This window comes from Verruconis gallopava (assembly GCF_000836295.1).
Source record: "Verruconis gallopava strain CBS 43764 unplaced genomic scaffold supercont1.40, whole genome shotgun sequence".
NCBI lineage: Eukaryota > Fungi > Ascomycota > Dothideomycetes > Venturiales > Sympoventuriaceae > Verruconis > Verruconis gallopava.
Window position 1 is genome coordinate 93,332 of NW_015622176.1, and position 18,182 is coordinate 111,513.

General features: G+C 50.1%; 7 protein-coding genes across 8 annotated transcripts; 4 read left to right on the forward strand and 3 right to left on the reverse strand.

Annotated features, from left to right (window-relative positions):
• Nucleotides 1-1,199: 1,199 nt before the first annotated feature.
• PV09_08383 (uncharacterized protein) lies at nt 1,200-3,634 on the forward strand. Its single transcript, XM_016362265.1, has 2 exons — nt 1,200-2,015; nt 2,063-3,634. Exons 1-2 carry the CDS (start codon nt 1,630-1,632, stop codon nt 3,441-3,443), a joined length of 1,767 nt encoding a protein of 588 aa, XP_016209900.1. The 5' UTR covers nt 1,200-1,629; the 3' UTR covers nt 3,444-3,634.
• A 246-nt stretch (nt 3,635-3,880) lies between these two features.
• PV09_08384 (uncharacterized protein) lies at nt 3,881-4,531 on the forward strand (the record flags this gene model as incomplete). Its single annotated transcript, XM_016362266.1, has 1 exon — nt 3,881-4,531. Exon 1 carries the CDS (start codon nt 4,055-4,057, stop codon nt 4,529-4,531), a length of 477 nt encoding a protein of 158 aa, XP_016209901.1. The 5' UTR covers nt 3,881-4,054.
• An 893-nt stretch (nt 4,532-5,424) lies between these two features.
• PV09_08385 (uncharacterized protein) lies at nt 5,425-6,922 on the forward strand. Its single transcript, XM_016362267.1, has 3 exons — nt 5,425-5,671; nt 5,730-5,788; nt 6,003-6,922. The coding sequence occupies exons 1-3, from the start codon at nt 5,537-5,539 to the stop codon at nt 6,655-6,657; spliced, it is 849 nt and encodes a 282-aa protein (XP_016209902.1). The 5' UTR covers nt 5,425-5,536; the 3' UTR covers nt 6,658-6,922.
• A 177-nt stretch (nt 6,923-7,099) lies between these two features.
• On the forward strand, nt 7,100-8,794 carry PV09_08386 (uncharacterized protein). Its single transcript, XM_016362268.1, has one exon. The coding sequence runs from the start codon at nt 7,156-7,158 to the stop codon at nt 8,473-8,475; it is 1,320 nt and encodes a 439-aa protein (XP_016209903.1). The 5' UTR covers nt 7,100-7,155; the 3' UTR covers nt 8,476-8,794.
• A 303-nt stretch (nt 8,795-9,097) lies between these two features.
• Nucleotides 9,098-11,215, reverse strand: PV09_08387 (uncharacterized protein). The gene is made up of 2 exons (XM_016362269.1): nt 9,916-11,215; nt 9,098-9,856 (listed from the first exon to the last, which is right to left on the reverse strand). The coding sequence occupies exons 1-2, from the start codon at nt 10,955-10,957 to the stop codon at nt 9,252-9,254; spliced, it is 1,647 nt and encodes a 548-aa protein (XP_016209904.1). The 5' UTR covers nt 10,958-11,215; the 3' UTR covers nt 9,098-9,251.
• PV09_08388 (uncharacterized protein) lies at nt 11,200-13,269 on the reverse strand (the record flags this gene model as incomplete). The annotated part of the gene is made up of 1 exon (XM_016362270.1): nt 11,200-13,269. The coding sequence occupies one exon, from the start codon at nt 13,267-13,269 to the stop codon at nt 12,478-12,480; it is 792 nt and encodes a 263-aa protein (XP_016209905.1). The 3' UTR covers nt 11,200-12,477.
• An 824-nt stretch (nt 13,270-14,093) lies between these two features.
• On the reverse strand, nt 14,094-17,929 carry PV09_08389. 2 transcript variants are annotated; one of them, XM_016362271.1, is made up of 3 exons: nt 17,334-17,511; nt 17,070-17,248; nt 14,094-16,849 (listed from the first exon to the last, which is right to left on the reverse strand). In XM_016362271.1, exons 1-3 carry the CDS (start codon nt 17,454-17,456, stop codon nt 14,371-14,373), a joined length of 2,781 nt encoding a protein of 926 aa, XP_016209906.1. In that variant the 5' UTR covers nt 17,457-17,511; the 3' UTR covers nt 14,094-14,370. The 2 variants fall into 2 exon arrangements, with proteins under 2 accessions (XP_016209906.1, XP_016209907.1); XM_016362272.1 differs by having other exon boundaries at nt 14,094-17,248; nt 17,334-17,929.
• Nucleotides 17,930-18,182: the final 253 nt, after the last annotated feature.

Here is an 18,182-nt window from a genome sequence, read left to right on the forward strand (position 1 = left end):
CTCCTTGAATACCTTTCCCCTGTGCTCTAGCGAGATTGCTGAGGCTCCAACAAGTAGCGTAGTGTATTGTCGTTCAGAACTAATGCATTCACAGGGATAAGATTCTTTGGACGCTTTTCCAGATCGTGACCTTAACAAGGATGAATGGAAGATGGATCTGCGAACTGGCCAGACCTTGCTGTCCTCTGCAGCGCCAAGTGTTCCTTTCGCTGGCTATGTTGATCTTGCATAAAAATAATCTGTAAATGCTACTGCTTGTACTTGTTGAAGAGGACTACGTGAGCCATTCAGGTCAGGCAGAGCACATAGCTGACATGATATAGGACAAAAACTCTCATATGGTGAAGCCTGCACCACAAATATGGATCATTTCTGATCGCAGGGACGCACTGGAAGTTTCCTCATGCAGTGAATTCCACTTATGGACTCCTTCTAGGGAAAAGGAATCACGCTCTTGATGCAAGGAGAAAACGCGCCTCATACTTGGTCAACAGAGCACAATGCCGCACATGGTATTGGACCATGTTCGAAGCAGAGGGAGTCCAGCTTTTCTGAGCATTTCTGATCAGAGAAGGCGATCAGGGAGATATGATTCTCACGATCGGCCATCTTGCGGAGAAGCACAGAGGCGTGGGCTGAAGGCGAAGTAGTGGGTTTTCTGAATTTCCATTACTTTTAATGCTTGGTCTTTGGGGGACTTGGCTGAAATAAATCTAAACTAGAAAGGGAAAGAATTCCTTACGTTCGCGTGCCTTCAGCTTTTCATTTCGCATTCCTTTTTCTGGGCTTAGAGAAAGTCGTCGCAAACCAGCCTGCATATACACTTTCAGCACGACCCAGTCTTGCGACTTCGTAAGAACACGGATCACAAACCTACAAAGGTCACGATATGTCATCATTTTCTCTCCAGCAAAAAGGATTCGTGTATGACTGCTCATTTAACACCGGAGAACGAAGAGATCCAATGGGATCAAAGCCAAATGCCTTCGCCGCACTGGGCTTGTTTGCACGGGATCTCACGTGGCGTTTGCGAGAGATGATTTGCATACAAAAAACACTAAGAACCGAGTAAAACAATGGCCTTTATCTCGATCCTTGCGCCATGGTCTTGCTGATTTGTGATCTCCGGCCGGTACCACTGTCTGAAGCACGGAGTCGACCGTCGCATTCCCCAAAGCTCGGAGCAGGCCAAGCGTGCTTAAAGCTTGGCTTCCTCAGTCAGCGTCGCTTATTGCTCCATGAGCCGAATGCCATGACCCCAACGGAGCACCTTTGCTCCCAAAAATGCTTGGATGCTCGATAGAACTCGATGGACCCAATGTCCGCGTTATCTGCCCGCGCAATGAGGCGTTGAAGAGATAACAGGTGCTCAGCGTGTCGGCGAGCTGGCTAGAGCGTGCAACTGTCGTGATGGATACAAAATGAGGGCTCCTCCTTGAGGATTTTTTTCTCTGGCACTCAAGGTTGCAGCGCTAATCCTCAGTACGAAGAGGATTGATCCTGACCCGAGGGCAAAAGAACGAGTCTAGAAAAAAAAATTCCTGCTAGTCTCCTCACGACTAGATTTAACCAGCCCACTCTTCCGAACATCCCGTCTTGCGAGTTCCATCCCTACTCGTGCCCCCCAGGATGGGTTATCAAGAATATGTCCACAAGATCAACGCAGCAGTTGCGAGGAGCAAGATTGGGTACTACTTCCGCCTCGATGGCTCTGGACATCCAAAGGAGCGCAAAGGCTCCTACTTTTTCACCGAGCTTAGAGCAGGCTTGGCGACATTTTTCGCTATGGCCTACATCATCTCTGTGAACGCTGCCATTGTGTCCCAGTCCGGGGGTACATGTGTTTGTCCAAGAACGGAGGCCGATCCAGTCTGCGACAACGACACGGAGTATATGCTTTGCGTGCAGGAAGTCCAACGCGATCTCGTCACGGCTACTGCTGCCATTGCTGCTTTAACCACGTTCTGCATGGGTCTCTTTGCTAATATGCCGATTGCTCTTGCACCAGGCATGGGGTAAGTTGCGGACAGTCAAATTAGCACATGTATACTGATTTTCAAAGTCTGAATGCTTATTTCACGTACACGGTCGTCGGATATCATGGCTCTGGCCTCATTCCGTACGAAGTCGCGTTGACTGCCGTTTTCGTGGAAGGTTTTGTCTTTGTGGGCTTGACATTAATCGGTCTACGGCAATGGCTTGCTCGAGCCATTCCTCATAGCATCAAGCTCGCAACGGGTGTCGGCATTGGTCTCTATCTTACAATCATTGGTCTCACCTATTCTGCGGGCATCGGTTTGATCACCGGTGCTGTAGACACTCCTGTGGAGCTTGCCGGTTGTGCTCCTGAATACAGAGATCCAGACACCGGCCTCTGCCCCTCATCTCAAAAGATGCGCAGCGCAACCATGTGGATTGGCATTTTCTTGAGCGGTATACTTGTCGTCATCCTCCAGATGTACAGGGTCAAGGGCGCTATCATTATGGGCATTTTGCTCGTCTCGATCATTTCCTGGCCACGTCCGACCCCGGTCACCTATTTCCCCAAAACCGAGCTAGGAAATTCCGCATTCGACTTCTTCAAGAAGGTGGTGACTTTCCACCCAATTACCCGCATTCTTGATGTTCAACGATGGGACATCTCCGGCTACGGCGGTCAATTCGGTCTCGCTTTCATCACTTTCCTCTACGTCGATATTCTCGATGCTACAGGTACCCTGTACTCCATGGCGCGTTTTGCTGGTGCCATCGATGAAAAGACCCAAGATTTTGAGAACTCCGCCATAGCCTACTCAGTCGATGCACTTGGTATTTCGATTGGCAGTCTCATGGGAACTCCTCCTGTCACTGCGTACATCGAATCTGGTGCAGGTATTTCCGAAGGCGGCGCGACCGGTCTCACTGCCATAACTTCAGGTTTCTGCTTCTTTATAGCGATATTTTTCGCACCAATCTTTGCATCTATCCCTCCATGGGCTACTGGTCCCGTTTTGGTCATCGTCGGCTCTCTTATGACGAAAGCCGCAAAGGATATCAACTGGAGTTACCTCGGCGATGCTGTTCCAGCTTTCATAACCATTGCCGTTATGCCATTCACATATTCCATCGCATATGGTTTGATTGGTGGTATCATGTCATACATACTTATCAATACTGTCGTCTGGCTCATTGAACTGGCGTCTGGAGGGCGAATCGTGCCAGCGGACAAGGAGCTTAAGGATCCATGGACTTGGAAAATCCCTGGTGGCTTTCTTCCTCCGTACCTTCAACGTGCTCTCAAGGGTAAAAAAGACTTCTGGCGTGACTGGGACGTCAAGGATGGGCAGGAGGTTGACTCCAGCGTCAAACGTAACTCTGATGAGGGGGTTCACAGCATTAGCATTGAAAACACTGAGAAGCGAGATGCGCCAGTGGCCGCACATGATGTTGAGCCTCAAAAATGATAGGCTTGCTTGATCTGTTTTTTTAATATCAAACGATCTTGTATGATGAGAATCCAAGCACCACCAATGCCTGGCACGCGATACCCTCGCTTAGTTTTGATCATGATGTAGTTTTACTTTCACTAAGTACAAACTTCTATTTGAAGCTATTAGGACTATGGCAATCTGATAAGAGAATATTCACTGCTCCATTAGATTGCGCTACATATCTCTAGAGTACAATCATTGATACCAAGCACTGTCTGTGCGACCAGGCTAAAATTAGAAGTTCGGACGGCTCCACTATGCTCCAATGGTGTTCTAAAGCATTGGTCATAAGCATAAAAGCATGGCAAAACTCATTCTAATTTAAGTCTGCCGACGGACATTAGCAATTGGAAAGGGCACAATCCATGTGACAACCTCACTGCGGATCTTGCGCCAATCAGACAGATTCTTGCGACTAGTCCTTCGCGGATTTTTCGAATTCACCGACCCGTCTGGTCGACTACATCAGTGGAAAGCATCATCAAAGTAGACGTCTTTGTTTGTTTACAACTACCCAGGTCCCGTTGATTTACTACAATTTGAGGCATATCAGCAGCACATATAATTCATCGCTAGTCTCTAATATGCTCTCGTCATCTCTTTACGACACATTAAAATCAACTGCGGAAAGCTTTGTTCTCGCTTCGTGCTTTAAGGCACCTGCTCAAGGCCCTGACGAGCAAGCAATACGAGATCTTTGCAGCAATACGTACTCTCAATCATGGGGACACGATTATTTTATCTCTTCAAGGCCGCATCTCAACCAAACACTCGATTTCGATGGCTTCATGGCGCACCTGAAGTCAATGACATCGAAGTTGGAATCTGCGGAGGCTAAGATCACTGATCTGACCATCGATGAAAAGCAGCGCAAGGTGGTCGTCCGCGCAACGTATCGTCTCCGACCAAAAGGGTGTGATGAGACAGCAAGTAATGACCTCGTCTGGATTCTGAGGCTGACGGAAGACGGAAAGAAGGTGACAAGTGGGAAAGAGTTTATCGATGGAGAGGCTGCTATGAGGCTGGCACAGTTGATGCGGGCAGCAAGCACTACGACATAGTCTTGCTCTGTCAGGAATCTGATGCCGTCTGGAGATGACTCACGATCTGGGATAGATTTTAATTTCCTTGCACGCTAACATGCGAAAATCCTGGCTCTCTCTGATCAGCCCTCTTAGTTGCCATTGTCTCATATATCATCTACGAGACGTGGATGCGATCAGAGGCAAATCAAGCGGTTTCACGCATATTTGCCAATTGTTGCGTTTGCTACATCTGAGCCATAGAATCTGTCTTTAAGATTTGCGCTACTCGTCATTATTGTGCCAATACATTCATCCCATTCTATTTCTAGTGAAATTTGGATGAGTCAAAGACCACCTTTCTACAAGTATACTACAGGGTTCAGAAAGCACTATCTTTACAATCTACGCTGATCTAGACTGAAATGAGGAAAAGCTTCAAGCCTTGTCGACTGGGGGCACCGTAACGCCACACGTGCAAACAATTCTTCTAACTCAATTATTGAGAAAACAAAGCCGAAAGCTCAAAGTACATAGGACTTGGAGACTGGTGAACGTTTCAGAGTTGCAATCTAAAGCCGTTACTGCATGATAGTTGAAAACCATTTGAGGTGGATTTTTTTTTAAGAAATATCGTAACTATTGTGAAGCTTACAACACAAAGTTGCTCGACTAAAAATGAGTCAGAATTCTTCAAGTAATGCATGAATTGTTCATTCAGGGGCCAAAAGCCCCAGGCGATTATGCAAGACAACCGTCGACATATCGTTCGCCATTCGTGGCATCATGAAATGTTCAGCGGGGATAGTCTCGCTTCTCTACTCGAACCACCATGGCCGCGGTTCGGCGCCGGGATGAAATTAACATCCGAAGCCGCCGAATAGACTAAAACACGTAATGTTGGAACTGGAGTAAGTTAGTCATTCTTCAAAGTATATTAAGACTCGCAAGGATAACGATTTCGTTTTCTCACAAAACAAGCCTGTGCTCGAAGATTTTCATTCATCAGAGATCATATTCTCCCGCAACAATCCAACCCACACGATGGCGGATATTCCAGAGACAAACAGCCACAACTTCATCGAATCGCTTACCGAGCTCAAGCCGGCTGCTAAGGAACTATTGATTGACTATGCTGGCGTACCAGAATCGGAGGCTTTGCAACACGTCCACAAACTGGTATGAAGCTCACCCAAAACTATGGTGGCAGAGAAGTGGAAGCGCTGACCGGAGGCAGAGGGACAAAGCCTGGGAAACCTGTCCATATGGCTGTGTTGGTGTTTTTGCATTTACGTGGTGTTAGGGATTCTTACTTCAATCTTGTTTTGAAGTCGTGCTAACTTGTTTTTAGAAGCTTACCTTAATCTACATTTGCATTCAAAATGCTCGCTGGGTAGTTGAAGATGTCGAGAGTCATGAAATGCATTTCTTTGCACAATATGATTAAACCAAAATCTTGCAATGTTCATATATTTGATGTCGTACCTTATGCCGGCTGACGATTTCGTAGGCCAGGCATCAGTCGAGTTTACGTTTATCAGCAAGTCCTAGATCGCGTCAAGTCTGGAGATAAACTTCTGGATTTAGGCTGCGGTTTTGGGCAGAACATTCGTAAGTTAGTGTATGATGGAGCTCCGTCAGAAAATATTACCGGCGCAGACATTTCTCAGGCGATGGTGGACTGTGGCTTTGAGTATTTCCGAGATCGAGACAGGCTCAAGACCAAGTTCTTCATCGGCGACGTGTTCGATGAGGACGCGCCAGCGTACAAAGACGTGGCAGGACACTTTGACCTTGTGTATGCGTCCATGTTTTATCATCTGTGGGACTGGGATGGCCAAGTCAAGGCATTCATCCAAACAATCAAATTGCTAAAGCCTGTCCCGGGATCTATGATTTTTGGTTTCCAGCTTGGAGCGACACCTGCTGGAGAGGTTCAACGAAAACGAGCAGGCAAAGAATCGCTGAAACAGATGTACACTTATCAGCATGACGAGGAAAGCTGGCGGGCCATGTGGAGAGAAATTGAGACCAAGACCAGCACAAAATGGGATGTAGACGTGAAGGGCATTGTAACTCCAGAGATTGAGGAACGGAGGGGTATTGTGCCTACTCGAGAGGGAAGCAGCATCATCGGGGTGGTCTTCACTATGACAAGGCTCTGAGGCAATGGTTTCAACACGAGGAAACGGTGTGTAGTGGAACGAGATGTCATTCGGAACTAGAGTAGAATGAGCATAGATGCGTTGTGGAGGTCTTCTCATTATCCAATCGGGACCAGAACGGATTACGGTTCATGAAATAGCGTGTACCGAACGTTCCGTGACCTGTTCAGCACATCTGTCGAGTGTGACAACGTACTCTTTCGCGTCTATACCGGCGCAGTTAGTTACCACAAACGGAAATCGGAAAAAATTTGGGACAGTTGCGGTCTAACCTAATTTGTACTAGCTGCAGCACAGCCGCCGAGGCTACGCAGGAATGTGCTCGCTTTTGATTGGATCGTGTTGTGGCAATGACGATGCGTCGATCTATTGTGGGCTGCCAACTTGGCTGAGAGGATGCAAGATCTCTGCTAAAGGCGATTATATATCATGACGCCGATCCCCCAGCTTCTTGTAGTGATATAAGCTTTGCGACCACCCCTTGGCTGCTCTGATTTGATGATTAGTTCTAGAACACTGCTCAGCATGTCCTTCGGCAACGCACTCTCACAACCGTTCAACGTCTTATGGCGCTCTGCCCTTGTCAAATTGCCTCGTGCTGTCCCAAAGGAGATTTTAAAATGGACTTGTCCGCAAGGACCGCATCCGATTGTGATAGACCTGCCTTCGCCAAGGGGAAAACACAAGATCCCTGTTTTCGTGTTTGTGCCCAGATCTATCACGCCAGAACGCAAAGATCCGGTGCCCGTGGTCATTGATTTCCATGGTGGCGGCTTCTGGATGGGAAGTTGTCTTGAACAGGCGCCCTTTTGTACAACCATGGCAAATGAGCTAGATGCAGTGGTCGTCAGCGTCGACTACAGAATGGCCCCTGTGGACTCATATCCGGCAGCGCAGGAGGATGCCGACGATGTTCTACACGCAGTGCTTCACCAAAGCGCACCAGGATACACAGTACTAAGAGACGGTATCCGCAAAAAGATTTTATCAAGGTGGAAGCATGCCCAGAAGAAGTCAAGCACCTCGTCAGTTGATCGAAGTCCAGAGCGGGCACCCTCACTTTCTCACATCGACCTGGACAAGTCAAAAATTGCTGTCACGGGTTTCAGTTCTGGGGGCAACCTCGCCATGAACATTGGCATGCATATTTCTGGAAGCGACGGCCAGAAAGAATGGCCGTCCCCATTTCCTCCAGACCATCCGTATCCTTTTGCTCTGGTCTTATACTATGCGGCCATCGATCTGCAGCAGCTGCCGTCGGAACGCACAAGGCCACCAAAATTGCCAGCTCCCAAAGGCTGGTGGTCAGAGCTCAACGACATGTTGGCTCCGGCATACTTACCTCGAGAACGTGCAGCAGAATATCGCGCGTCGCCGGGGCTAGCACCCATCGAGAGCAGCCTCCACAAGCAAGCTCGTCTACAATTTGTCCTAGCAGAGGTCGATGCTCTCACTCCGCAGAATGATGAATGGCTCTCGAAGGCATCGAAAGCTGGTCGATCAGATGACATTGTGGTGCATCGCTACGAAGATCAGACGCATGGATGGACGCAAATGCCAGAAACATGGCTCAATGAGGAGCAACGACGGACGAGGGAAGATGCTTACAACAAAACCATTGCCTTCATCAAAAGCACGTGGACCAATGAAGACCTGAGCCCACTTAGGATGCAAAGTTCGTCGGGGTTTCTGTCGGCCGACGTATCGGAAACCCAAGCGACGACCAAAAAAGGTCACAAATTTTGGAAGAGGAGTCCTCGAAGTAGCCCTCGGCCAAGCCGTACGCCGAGCCCAATCCAAGAAGCTGGTGTGGAATGAAGATAACTCAGAAGATCAAAGCACGCATACATATGCATCTTTAAAAATTTATGCACGGCTACCCATTGTTTTTGGTGTCGATACGGCGAGCAGCGGATGCTTGGGTCATTTAAGGAACTGTTATGAATCCCCCAATCGAAGGAAGGCACAGCATGCTACAAAAGCATCGCTCATGAATAGATTAGAAGTACTTACAGTCAGGTAATGATTTGGTGTAGATCTGCCGGTGGATAAGCGCCGCAAGTTGTTTCGTTGACCAGTAATGTAATGAAGATACCTTACAAAATAGTAGCAGTAATGTTAATTCAACTGGAAAATATATCTGATTCACTTGCTACCGGCGGTACCCCTCGATCAGTCAAATGGTCGGTCAAAATTTACAACGAAATAGAAGTAAAAGCTCTGTTCCTTTTCATGGCTGTTGGTTCTTTGAAAATCACCAAACGCGTCCAGTGTCCTTAGTAAGTGACAGACTTTCCTCAACATCGAATAGACAGGAACGCATGCGGGAAGGTCCACGCAGGGTATCTTTTGCCCGCCTAGGGCGGAAGGGGGAAATAGCGAGGGCAAAAGCCGTGAAATGCATCTTGAGGCACTAAGCAAGGGAAATGCTTCAAATTGTGTTGACCGTATGAGTAAACAAAAATCACGATTATTGAGTAGTAGTAACAAAGTAAAATCACCACAACTTATGTCGTCCTCCATCAGATTAGAAAAGAAAGCCTATAGGTTAATTACGCTACAGCCAAAGAAACACATGCTGCTTACATCGTCCATCAATAAGTTGGAGAAGCAGACCCAACTGGCCGAGCAGAATCAGTTCCGTATTCGCCAGATGCGAGGGGTGCAGGTGCATTTGATGATCCCCCGAAACCCGAAGGTGCTGCAGGTGCTGGGGCATCTGGAGACGGCCCAGATCCTGCTTGTGCAGTCTGTGCGTGTGTGTCAGATAGTCCTCCGTACTTCCCCATGCCAGGCACTAGCTCTGATGTGTCAGGAGGGGTGGCATTTCCGTCTCCCGGTTCATTTGTGTTCGGACAGGCGGCTGGATTCGGCGCGTGTCGGCGATGACAGCTAGCGCAGTACGGTCTTCGCCAAAGGAAAAACAGAGCGGCTAGCAGAAGCAAGAACAGCAGGCCAAACACAATTATGAGCACGACGATTGCGATGTCGTAGTCGTGGTTTGTGTGGCACTCGGGTATCAGAGTGTTCGTAATCAGGCCCGGCACGAACGTTGTAGTTGACGCGTGACTTTCCGTCACGGTCGTGGAAGCTACTGTGGAATAAATAGTGAGAGTTGAAGTTTCTCCCGGCACTCGAGTGGTGGAAATTGAGGTCGCGATGATGCTTGCCTGCGTAATTGTCAATGTCGTAGTCTCGCCTATCATCAGTCAGTGAAGCATAAGGCGAGGGTAGTCACGCTTTGTGGCAAGGACCTACCTGGAACACGGATGGTGCTCGTGATAATGCTGGGGTTATCGAGAGTTGCGGCTGATATGGAGGTTTTTATTATCGTCGTTGTTCTTCCTGCTGCTGTACTAGTTGTTGTGAGTCTAGCCACCGTCGTAGTAAAAATGCTGCCAAGCAGCGTTGTTGTGTATGTCAATTCTGGATTGAAGACAGTCAAGGTGGAGCCAGCAGATGTGATCGTTGAGATCAAAGTTGGGTCTGTAACAGTAGTAGTCTCTACTGCATCCGTCGTTGTTACAGTTAAATTAGGATTCGTAACGGTGGTAGTAATCGTCTCAAGCGTAGTCGTAGACGTTCGGGTTATGCTCAACGTAGTTAATGAACCTAGTATAGTGAGGGTTGGAATAGAAACAGTTTTCGTAACGGAGCCGATGTATGAGATGGAAGTGAAGACCATAGTTGTGGTAATTGTGATTGAAGCAATAGTGACTGGCACAGGGACGATAGAGGTGCTGGTAAGGGTAGACAACACGGTTGAAGTAACATTCGAGATGGTGCAATTTGTGTAGATGTTGTATTGCGAGGTAAAATATTCTGTTGTGAAGTTCTGGTAATACGTCGTGCCGACCCCACAGATGGGCTGATAAGTCTTCGTAATTGTGAGAGTATTCGGAGACCTAGACGGACAGCCGCCAACTGTTGTAACTGTCCGTGTCAAACATACCACGGAGCTTGAAGTCGAGAGAGCCGAGCTAGATAGATGGGCACTCGAAGCTATGCTATAAGCGCTGCTGCCCGATGGCGGGAAGTATGAGTTTGAAGTCGCTGGTACCTGAGACCAGCTTGCAGTTGGAATTTGTTGATGCAATGATTGCTTTGGCGTTGAGGTCCAGCTATCGCATTCTGAAGAAGACCATTGGAAGCGCAAATCTTGCCGTGATCCCTCATAATCGTGCCAATGTCCACTTGGAGAGGGCTTGTTGTGATCTTCAGTTTCCTGAGAGCTTGCTATCGTCGCGCATGCCACCGCAACGCATACAAGGGATATTGCGAAGCAGTGCGAACTTCGCATTGTTTCGAACAAAGCTCCTTTAACGACACTGCAAATTTCGTACGGCCTGCCAACGACGAGTACGGCAATGCTGCCTTCATATTTACTCTGTTCATCGTCGTATTTAGATCAGCTGGACAGCACATCGCCCGTAAAGCTTGATTCAGTGCGACTCTTTTTGGGAAGCGAGAGCAAGCTCAGCTCTTGACCGCTGCACCCTGGAATGCATGCTCAATGAGCTGAACGAAGTAGACAATGGCCTGCGATGCTGTTGTCCATTCGTAGGCCTCCACATATGCAAGACAACTGCGGCGTGACGAAGATCGCACTAATCCTCAAATGAAAAGCGAGAGGTTGGGTTCACCAGAACGCAAAGATACTTTCAAACGGTGATGAACTGCCCTGCATTCGCAATTAGGTGTCCAGTAGGATTGCTCTGTTCCTGCTCTAGTCTTGCAAGTTGGCGTAAACTGCTGCGTATCGTCACAGAACGAGTGAGCCCTGTAAAGGCAGCCATGGTCCTGCGTCTCGGTTACGCCACTTCTGGTCTTAGTTCCTGGGAGGCTTCATGGAGTCGTGATTCAGCTCGGGGGATTTTTTTTTTCAAGCAGCCATCATATTCTTCCCTCTGCGTGAGAAAGCGAAGCACGGTCGGGCATCGGCTGTTTTGAGAAGAGTCGTTCAAGTTCCACCGCCTTCGAGGCCGGATATGAACGTGACCAACACATGGAAAAGATGAAGCTGCTTGTCACCAGTGCTTGGCTTATACGCTCGAAAATATCAGAGAAGTCCAATTAACAACAGTGCGCTCATTTCCACTAGTGTGCGACGGAGGCGAGCATAAGGTGTTTACAAACAACGTTTGAACGCCTGATTCCTTCGACAGCATGAGCTTATCCCTCCGTAACAGTTGAAGCTCAGCGCATCCTTCGATCTCGAAGCAGCTCAAACACAAGGCTCCACACTCTGCCTTCGATCAGAGGGTTTAGAAACCTAATCGACGCCTATCCTATAGGACACAATTCGATCGCTAAGAGAATTGATGGCACTCATACACCTAGCCATGGTGATGTTGCTTGCGTATTGGGGGATGCAACCATTTTACTGAGTGACACGTGAGTGCAGCAAGTCAGATTAAGATCAATGCAGATCTTGGTGACTTTAAAGGAAAGCCCCTTCCATTCAAAAACTGCGTGACTGATTGCAAAAGCACCTATGCGTCGGAGGCAATTAATGCTTCCATCCTTTGTTGCCATGGCTTTCATATTCTTGCTCTATCTGTGCGGGATTGTTCTGATCTCGTTTGATTTCGAGTTTGTTTTGTGGCCACAAATCATCTTCCAAGTTCCCCAGTGTAAGATCAGACTACCATGTCGTCGATAGAGTCAAGCTATTAGTCCCAGTGGGATTCTTGGTGACGATGACTTTTGAACGATGCGCACCTTTTATATCAACAAAGACGACATCTGCGACACGTAGCTATGTCGATGCAGAAATTGATTCTCCACGTGGTCGGATGGATGTTTGAAAGAACTGGCTCCTCACTCCGCAAGATTCGCTCTGATTGTCGCCGGCTCTTCGCCGCCTTTGCCAATTTCAACCCTGTCAACGTGCCTCCCGTCTGCCCTTTTCGAGCATGAACAACCCTCTTTCTTCATCACAGCTGCCAGATCTTTCTCCAACCACGAGGCCAGATCCTTCACTTTTCTCACCGCGGGGTCGTTGTCGCTTGCGAAGGAATGGCTCCTGAACCAGTCATCGACGTTGCACTCCACAGTCGCCACGGCACAGGCCTTGATCTTAATCAGCTCGTCTTTGATCTTTGCAAAAGGCTCGAGCTGGCCTAGCCGCCACGCGTCCACTAGCTTATCGCGACGATACATGAACCGAAGACGAAATGTTCGGATGTTGGTACGGTTCTGGAGAGTCCTTATCCATGAAGCAACAATGTAATGGCAGCGCAGAAAATCTGCACCCAGAAACTCCACCTTCAGAGCTAGAACCCTGGCGTACTTCAGCACGCAGTTGATTCGCCTCTCGTTCTCTATTGTCTCTCCGGTTCGGACCACCAGGACCACAGGATTCTCCTCCAACAGGACCGGAAGTGACTCTTGGTAGATTTGCTTGCAGGCGAGAAACAGACTTGTGTCCATGATCGTAGACTCGAATACATGTTCGTGCTCGTCCGGCGACTTACTGGGATGCGGCCATGGTCGTATCATGGTTGCCTTAGGAAACTTGGGTATCATCCTTGCGACCCATGGTGGGACTGGTCGGATCCATTCTGCATCGGAGACCAGTAGCTCACGATAGATTTGGCATCGAATCTCCATTGGGAGAGATAGGAAGGGGAATGCCCTCGCATCAGGGCGGGTTCGCTGCCCAGCATCTGAATTAGGCGGCGAAGCTGTTCGGTGTGTCCACGTGCAGCCTGGCCCATGTGAATTTGCCATCTCAAAAGTCCTATGGCGTTTCCAAGAAGCGTAATGTACGAAAGAGTGGAGACGAATCGCGCGCTTCTTGCAGGATGGGTGATCGTAGTCGGAAAGGCCTCGCCGAGAGAGATGAGATTCAAAAGAATCCGTGAGATGAGTCTTGAAGCCAGAGAGTTCCTCTGACGTGGTAGACCAGATTATTTTCCCCTTTGCGTTTTACAACAGGTGAAGGCGTATCACGGTGCCCGCTTGGAATCCGAAGCGGCGCTCGGCGTAAGTTCTAGTTTCTGCTGATCCCGAGCTCTCGAACCAAAAAGCTGCCGCCTCAGAGGCGCTATGCTGTTTTAAAAGGATGGAATGGAACGAGCGCCTTTTTGTCCCAGAGTGACCAGCACCAATGTAGGATCGTGAGGTTTGCTTCATTCACAACAGCGTGAACAGCGCCTGTCAAAGAGGTTCTAATCTGGGTAGCGCCTTCAGCCCTTCCTTTTTTTTTTAAGGAACATAGATTGCACTGCTCTGTACCAAATGTACAACTGCAAGTTAGAACAAATTTGCACTCAAATCTCCTAAGGCCCAGCAAGAAGTAGATAAGAGACATGGGAGGCTCACTGAGGCCGCCACGCACAGGTAGACTCAGCCACCCACCCACGAGTAGACGAAGTGCATCCACGATTCGTCAGCATAGGAACAAACAGAAGAATTTGTTTTTGACCGAGTGATTGGTAAGAAAACGCCTTGGATTAAACTCATTTTTATCTACACCAAAGTGTTTCCAAAATGCTGCTACCGCCACTCATGTGCTTGTGTTCTGTATAAACGCCAACATAAAGGACAGCACTCCCGGCCCCCGCCTAGGTGAAGTGGTCGCGAGACCTGTTTCAAACCTACCCCTCCTTTGTAAAGTTTATAGAACAATACTAATACAATATACGTTCGTTACCCGTCTGGTGTGACGCTGTCCAAATCCACAAACTGCGGCGGAGATAGAAGAAGAAATCAAGTGCTGACGATAGTACCACAGCGTTGACAGCTTAGTTTTTTTGTCCCAACATCTGACTTCCTCATTCTGAAAGCCGTCCCCCCACATTTGCGGCATCGCAGCGTCTGTGTCTCTTCGAGTTCTCTCTCCGGCGTACTCTGACCGTCACTGCTCAAGCTGCTGACTACGGTGACCTGACTCGCTCTAGAGTTCAGATCGGGCCTCAGACGGTCATTTGTCCCCAAGGGGGTAAGCCTCTTGAGGGCTTGCGAGGCGTACTCCTTCATGTTCCAGCTCAGAAATGATTGTCCATTCTGGAGCCAGAGAGGGTTGGGATCGGGCGAGGGAGAGGGAGTCAGATCCTCCGTGGCCAATTCACCGTTACTTGGAAGATTGTCTTCTCTAGTGTTCTGTTTCGACAGTGTCGTGATACTGCTGCTAGCGTCGTCGTTTGGACTGGGCGGCGAGGGCGATGATTCACTTCTCTGAGGCCGCGACGACGTCGATGTACTCTCGACGTGCACACTCGGTACTGTCATTGGAGTCATAGCATCGATGCTGTCTTGTCTGATGCCGAGGCCGTTGCCCACATTCCTTCGGATGGATCCCGACCGTCGGAAGGAGTAGCCACTTTTCCCGGGAGACATGCTCCGCGTGGACTTTGCATCGCTCTGCTTTCGATCTAAGCTATTCGTGCTGGATATTCCCTGTCTCCAGGTCATGATTCGATCGTTGGGCGGCTGCGTGCTCAAACTGTCACTTCGGCTAGGGGGGTTTCTATTCGTGCTTGAGCGAGACAGAGCCCGGGCCATATAGAGCGAGCTCGGTTTCTTGACCCCGAACAGACTGCTCGCGTCATCGGCGTGTTTGCGTTTTGTGAACGCGCAGTCCTGGCGATACACGCGTACCACACCAGTATTAGATGCAGTGACAATGATATTGCCTCCAGGATGCGATTGTCGCGCTATGTAAGCGGGATTTTCCACGGCCTTGTTGTGGGGAGACTCAGTTGTACGCGGCGTACCTGCGAGGCTATTCGTCCGACTAGGGGGATGGGAAGAAGCCGCAGATTCGGAACGTGAGACAAGCGTGACAGGAGGAGGATTGCATAGGTCATATATAGGGTCGTCGGACTGCGCTAGCAAATGTCTCGTCTTCGTGGGCGCAAGAGTAGCACACGTTGTCTGGCTCGTCGTGGCTTCAAAGAATTCCACGGGCCGCTGACTGGGCTTCTCGCTCTCACTTGGGCCTAGTGACCACAAAAACGCGCTCTTGTCTTCACTGCCGCTGATGACGTATTCGCCAGTATCGCCAAACTGCGCCTTGATCGTTCGCTCCTCGCTTCGGTGCCCTTTGAATTTTGTCTCCAAACTCTTATCTCGAAAATTGTAAAGCCTAATTCTGGAATCGTTGCTCGAGATGAGCAGTTTGATGTCCGGTCTCTCGGTCTGCGACATGTTCATCGCCTCAATAGAACATATCTTGCTTGGCCTTGCGTTCTTGCCGTAGGCCGACCGCACTTGGATTTGGGTCTGGTACTTCAGCCCCTCCGTCTCGTAGAAGTTGCATACGCCATTCACGGTTCCTGCCATCGCGGTTTTGCCATCGGGCGTGAAGGCAACAGCAGTGATGATCTCATTGAGCTGTTGCCAGTACGCAACACTCTTGTCCGGAATCGACCAAAACCGAAGTTTCATGTCGCGGGATCCAGCGAGGAAAAATCGATCGTCTCGTGGGTGGAAGCGTACTGAATACACGTGCTCGGTGTGCTTGAATGTGCAAAGACATTCGGCGCGCGTCGTATGCCATAGCCGGACCGTTTTGTCTGCAGATGCGGAGAGGAGAAAGTTGTTCTTACTCCAGCTGAGGTCGATAATCGGTCCTTCGTGCCCTTCGTACTCCCGTATGGCTCTTCTCTGGAAGACAGGTGCATCCAGTCTCATCCTGTGATGTACGGACTGGGCGTCGTCATCCTCTTCTAACTCATTTTCTCTTCTCTCTTCAGGCGAGCTGAGGACCTGCCAGACGCGGATGATCTTGTCTTGTCCGGCGGCAGCGAGGTACTTGCCGTCCTTGCTGAACTCGAGCGCCCACACCGCATTTTCGTCGCTCTCTAGCGGAGTCCCTTGCAACGCTGGACTGTTCAGAGTCTGTGTCGTCCCCCGACGTCTGGGAGGCTTTGCTCGCCCTGCCTGTAGCTCCTGCGCCAGGAAGACGTGGTCAAACTCCCTGTCCTTCTTGTACTTGCTTCTGAATTTGATATACGGCGGCGGCTGCGGATACTTTGGATGGTACTCAATTCCATCTATATCGTCATGCTCGGCGTGTGAAAAGAGTTGTGCGTCCATGCCCTCTGGACGATTCGATGACCCGTTGCTCCCTTCGTGGTCATCCTTCTCGTGCCTTTCGTGTATGCTATCCAGCTCGGGCGACGGCGCGCTCTTCTTGTTGCTCCCGCCTCCGGGTATGAAGCGACTCAGGAAGGAGACACCCTTTCTGTGTTTTGTTAAGACTTGTCAGCTTGTCCTCGACTAGCTTGGATTCTCGGTTTTCTCGGTCTCGTATTCGTAAGGGGGGTCCGAGGCCAGGGTAGCGTGTCTCGACCATGTCTGCGGGCTGACTACGCTCCTTGCGCAACATTGCTGCACGTGCGCTCGTGTATCGTGTCATTCTGCACGGCTGACGGAGAGCAAAGAAAGGTTGTCGCGACACTTACTTCTTGTCTTTCCCTCCATGATGGGCATCCACATCAGGACCTTCGAACGAAGCTCTCCCTGCACGGTCGAGCGGGAAGGTTGCAGCATGGTGCTGCAACAACGGTGAACGGTTTGCTTCTGAGGCGGGTGATTTGTTGGGCTTTGTAGGCAGAGTGGTGGGTGTGCGACGGGTCAGGAGCTGACGATCCGGAGGGATTCAACGGTCAGCCTTGTCACAATCTTGCGACACTGTGTATCGAGTCATGAGGAGAGCAATGGCTTACTGGAGGTCGTGGGCTTTTGGCGCCCGCCTGAGCGATTCCATTGGCATCGTCGTGCGATGCGTCCTGCGCGCCGTCGCCGGCGGTCTGCTGCGCGGGGACGGGCAGCGTCCGTGAGCGTCGCATGTTGGGGGCAGCGGCGAGGCTGTCTAGCTGTGCTTCAACATGTCGAAGGTCGTCTGTCGCACGGTTATCAGCGCACGCAGCGGCGCGAATAAAACAAACAACTAAGTTGACGGGGGAACAGAGGACAAAAGAAAGACGAGGTTGTGTACCTTTGGCAGGGTTATGGTGGGAAGCGGAACCATGGTTGCTGCCGGGCGCGGCGTCGTGCAAAGGTCGCGGATGGAGCGCGCCGGTGGCGATCGGCGATGAAACACTGGAACTGCTGGATCTCGCGAGGGAGGAAGAGGATGGACTACAAGCAACAGAGACGACGCTGCTCGAGCTGGTGGCCGCTAACGTCGACGTTGACGTCGCCTTGCCGTAAGGGGGATTGTCCATGATTATCTGGTGGCATCCCGTGGTCTTGGCGTGTATCTCGCTTGCCCGTCGACGCCGAATTTCTGTGCGACGACCTTTTCTACGCCAATCTTCAGCGCAACACGCCCAGTTCGCGGGCTGGCCGCGGTGCCAGGCCTTTGCCGTCCTATCCACAGTCTCCCTGCCGCGTCCTTCGCAGCCGGATGATCGAGCGTCGCAGCACAGAGCCCCCCTCTCTCGCCGCAAGTGGCCTGACAGGTGCGCCGCTACCTCGTGAAGATCTGGGGAGATGCGTCTCATCTCAACCCGGACGAGCACGCCTCTGGCTAAGTAAGACGTTCGAGGTCGTCTTCTCCCGCCCCGGCCTTG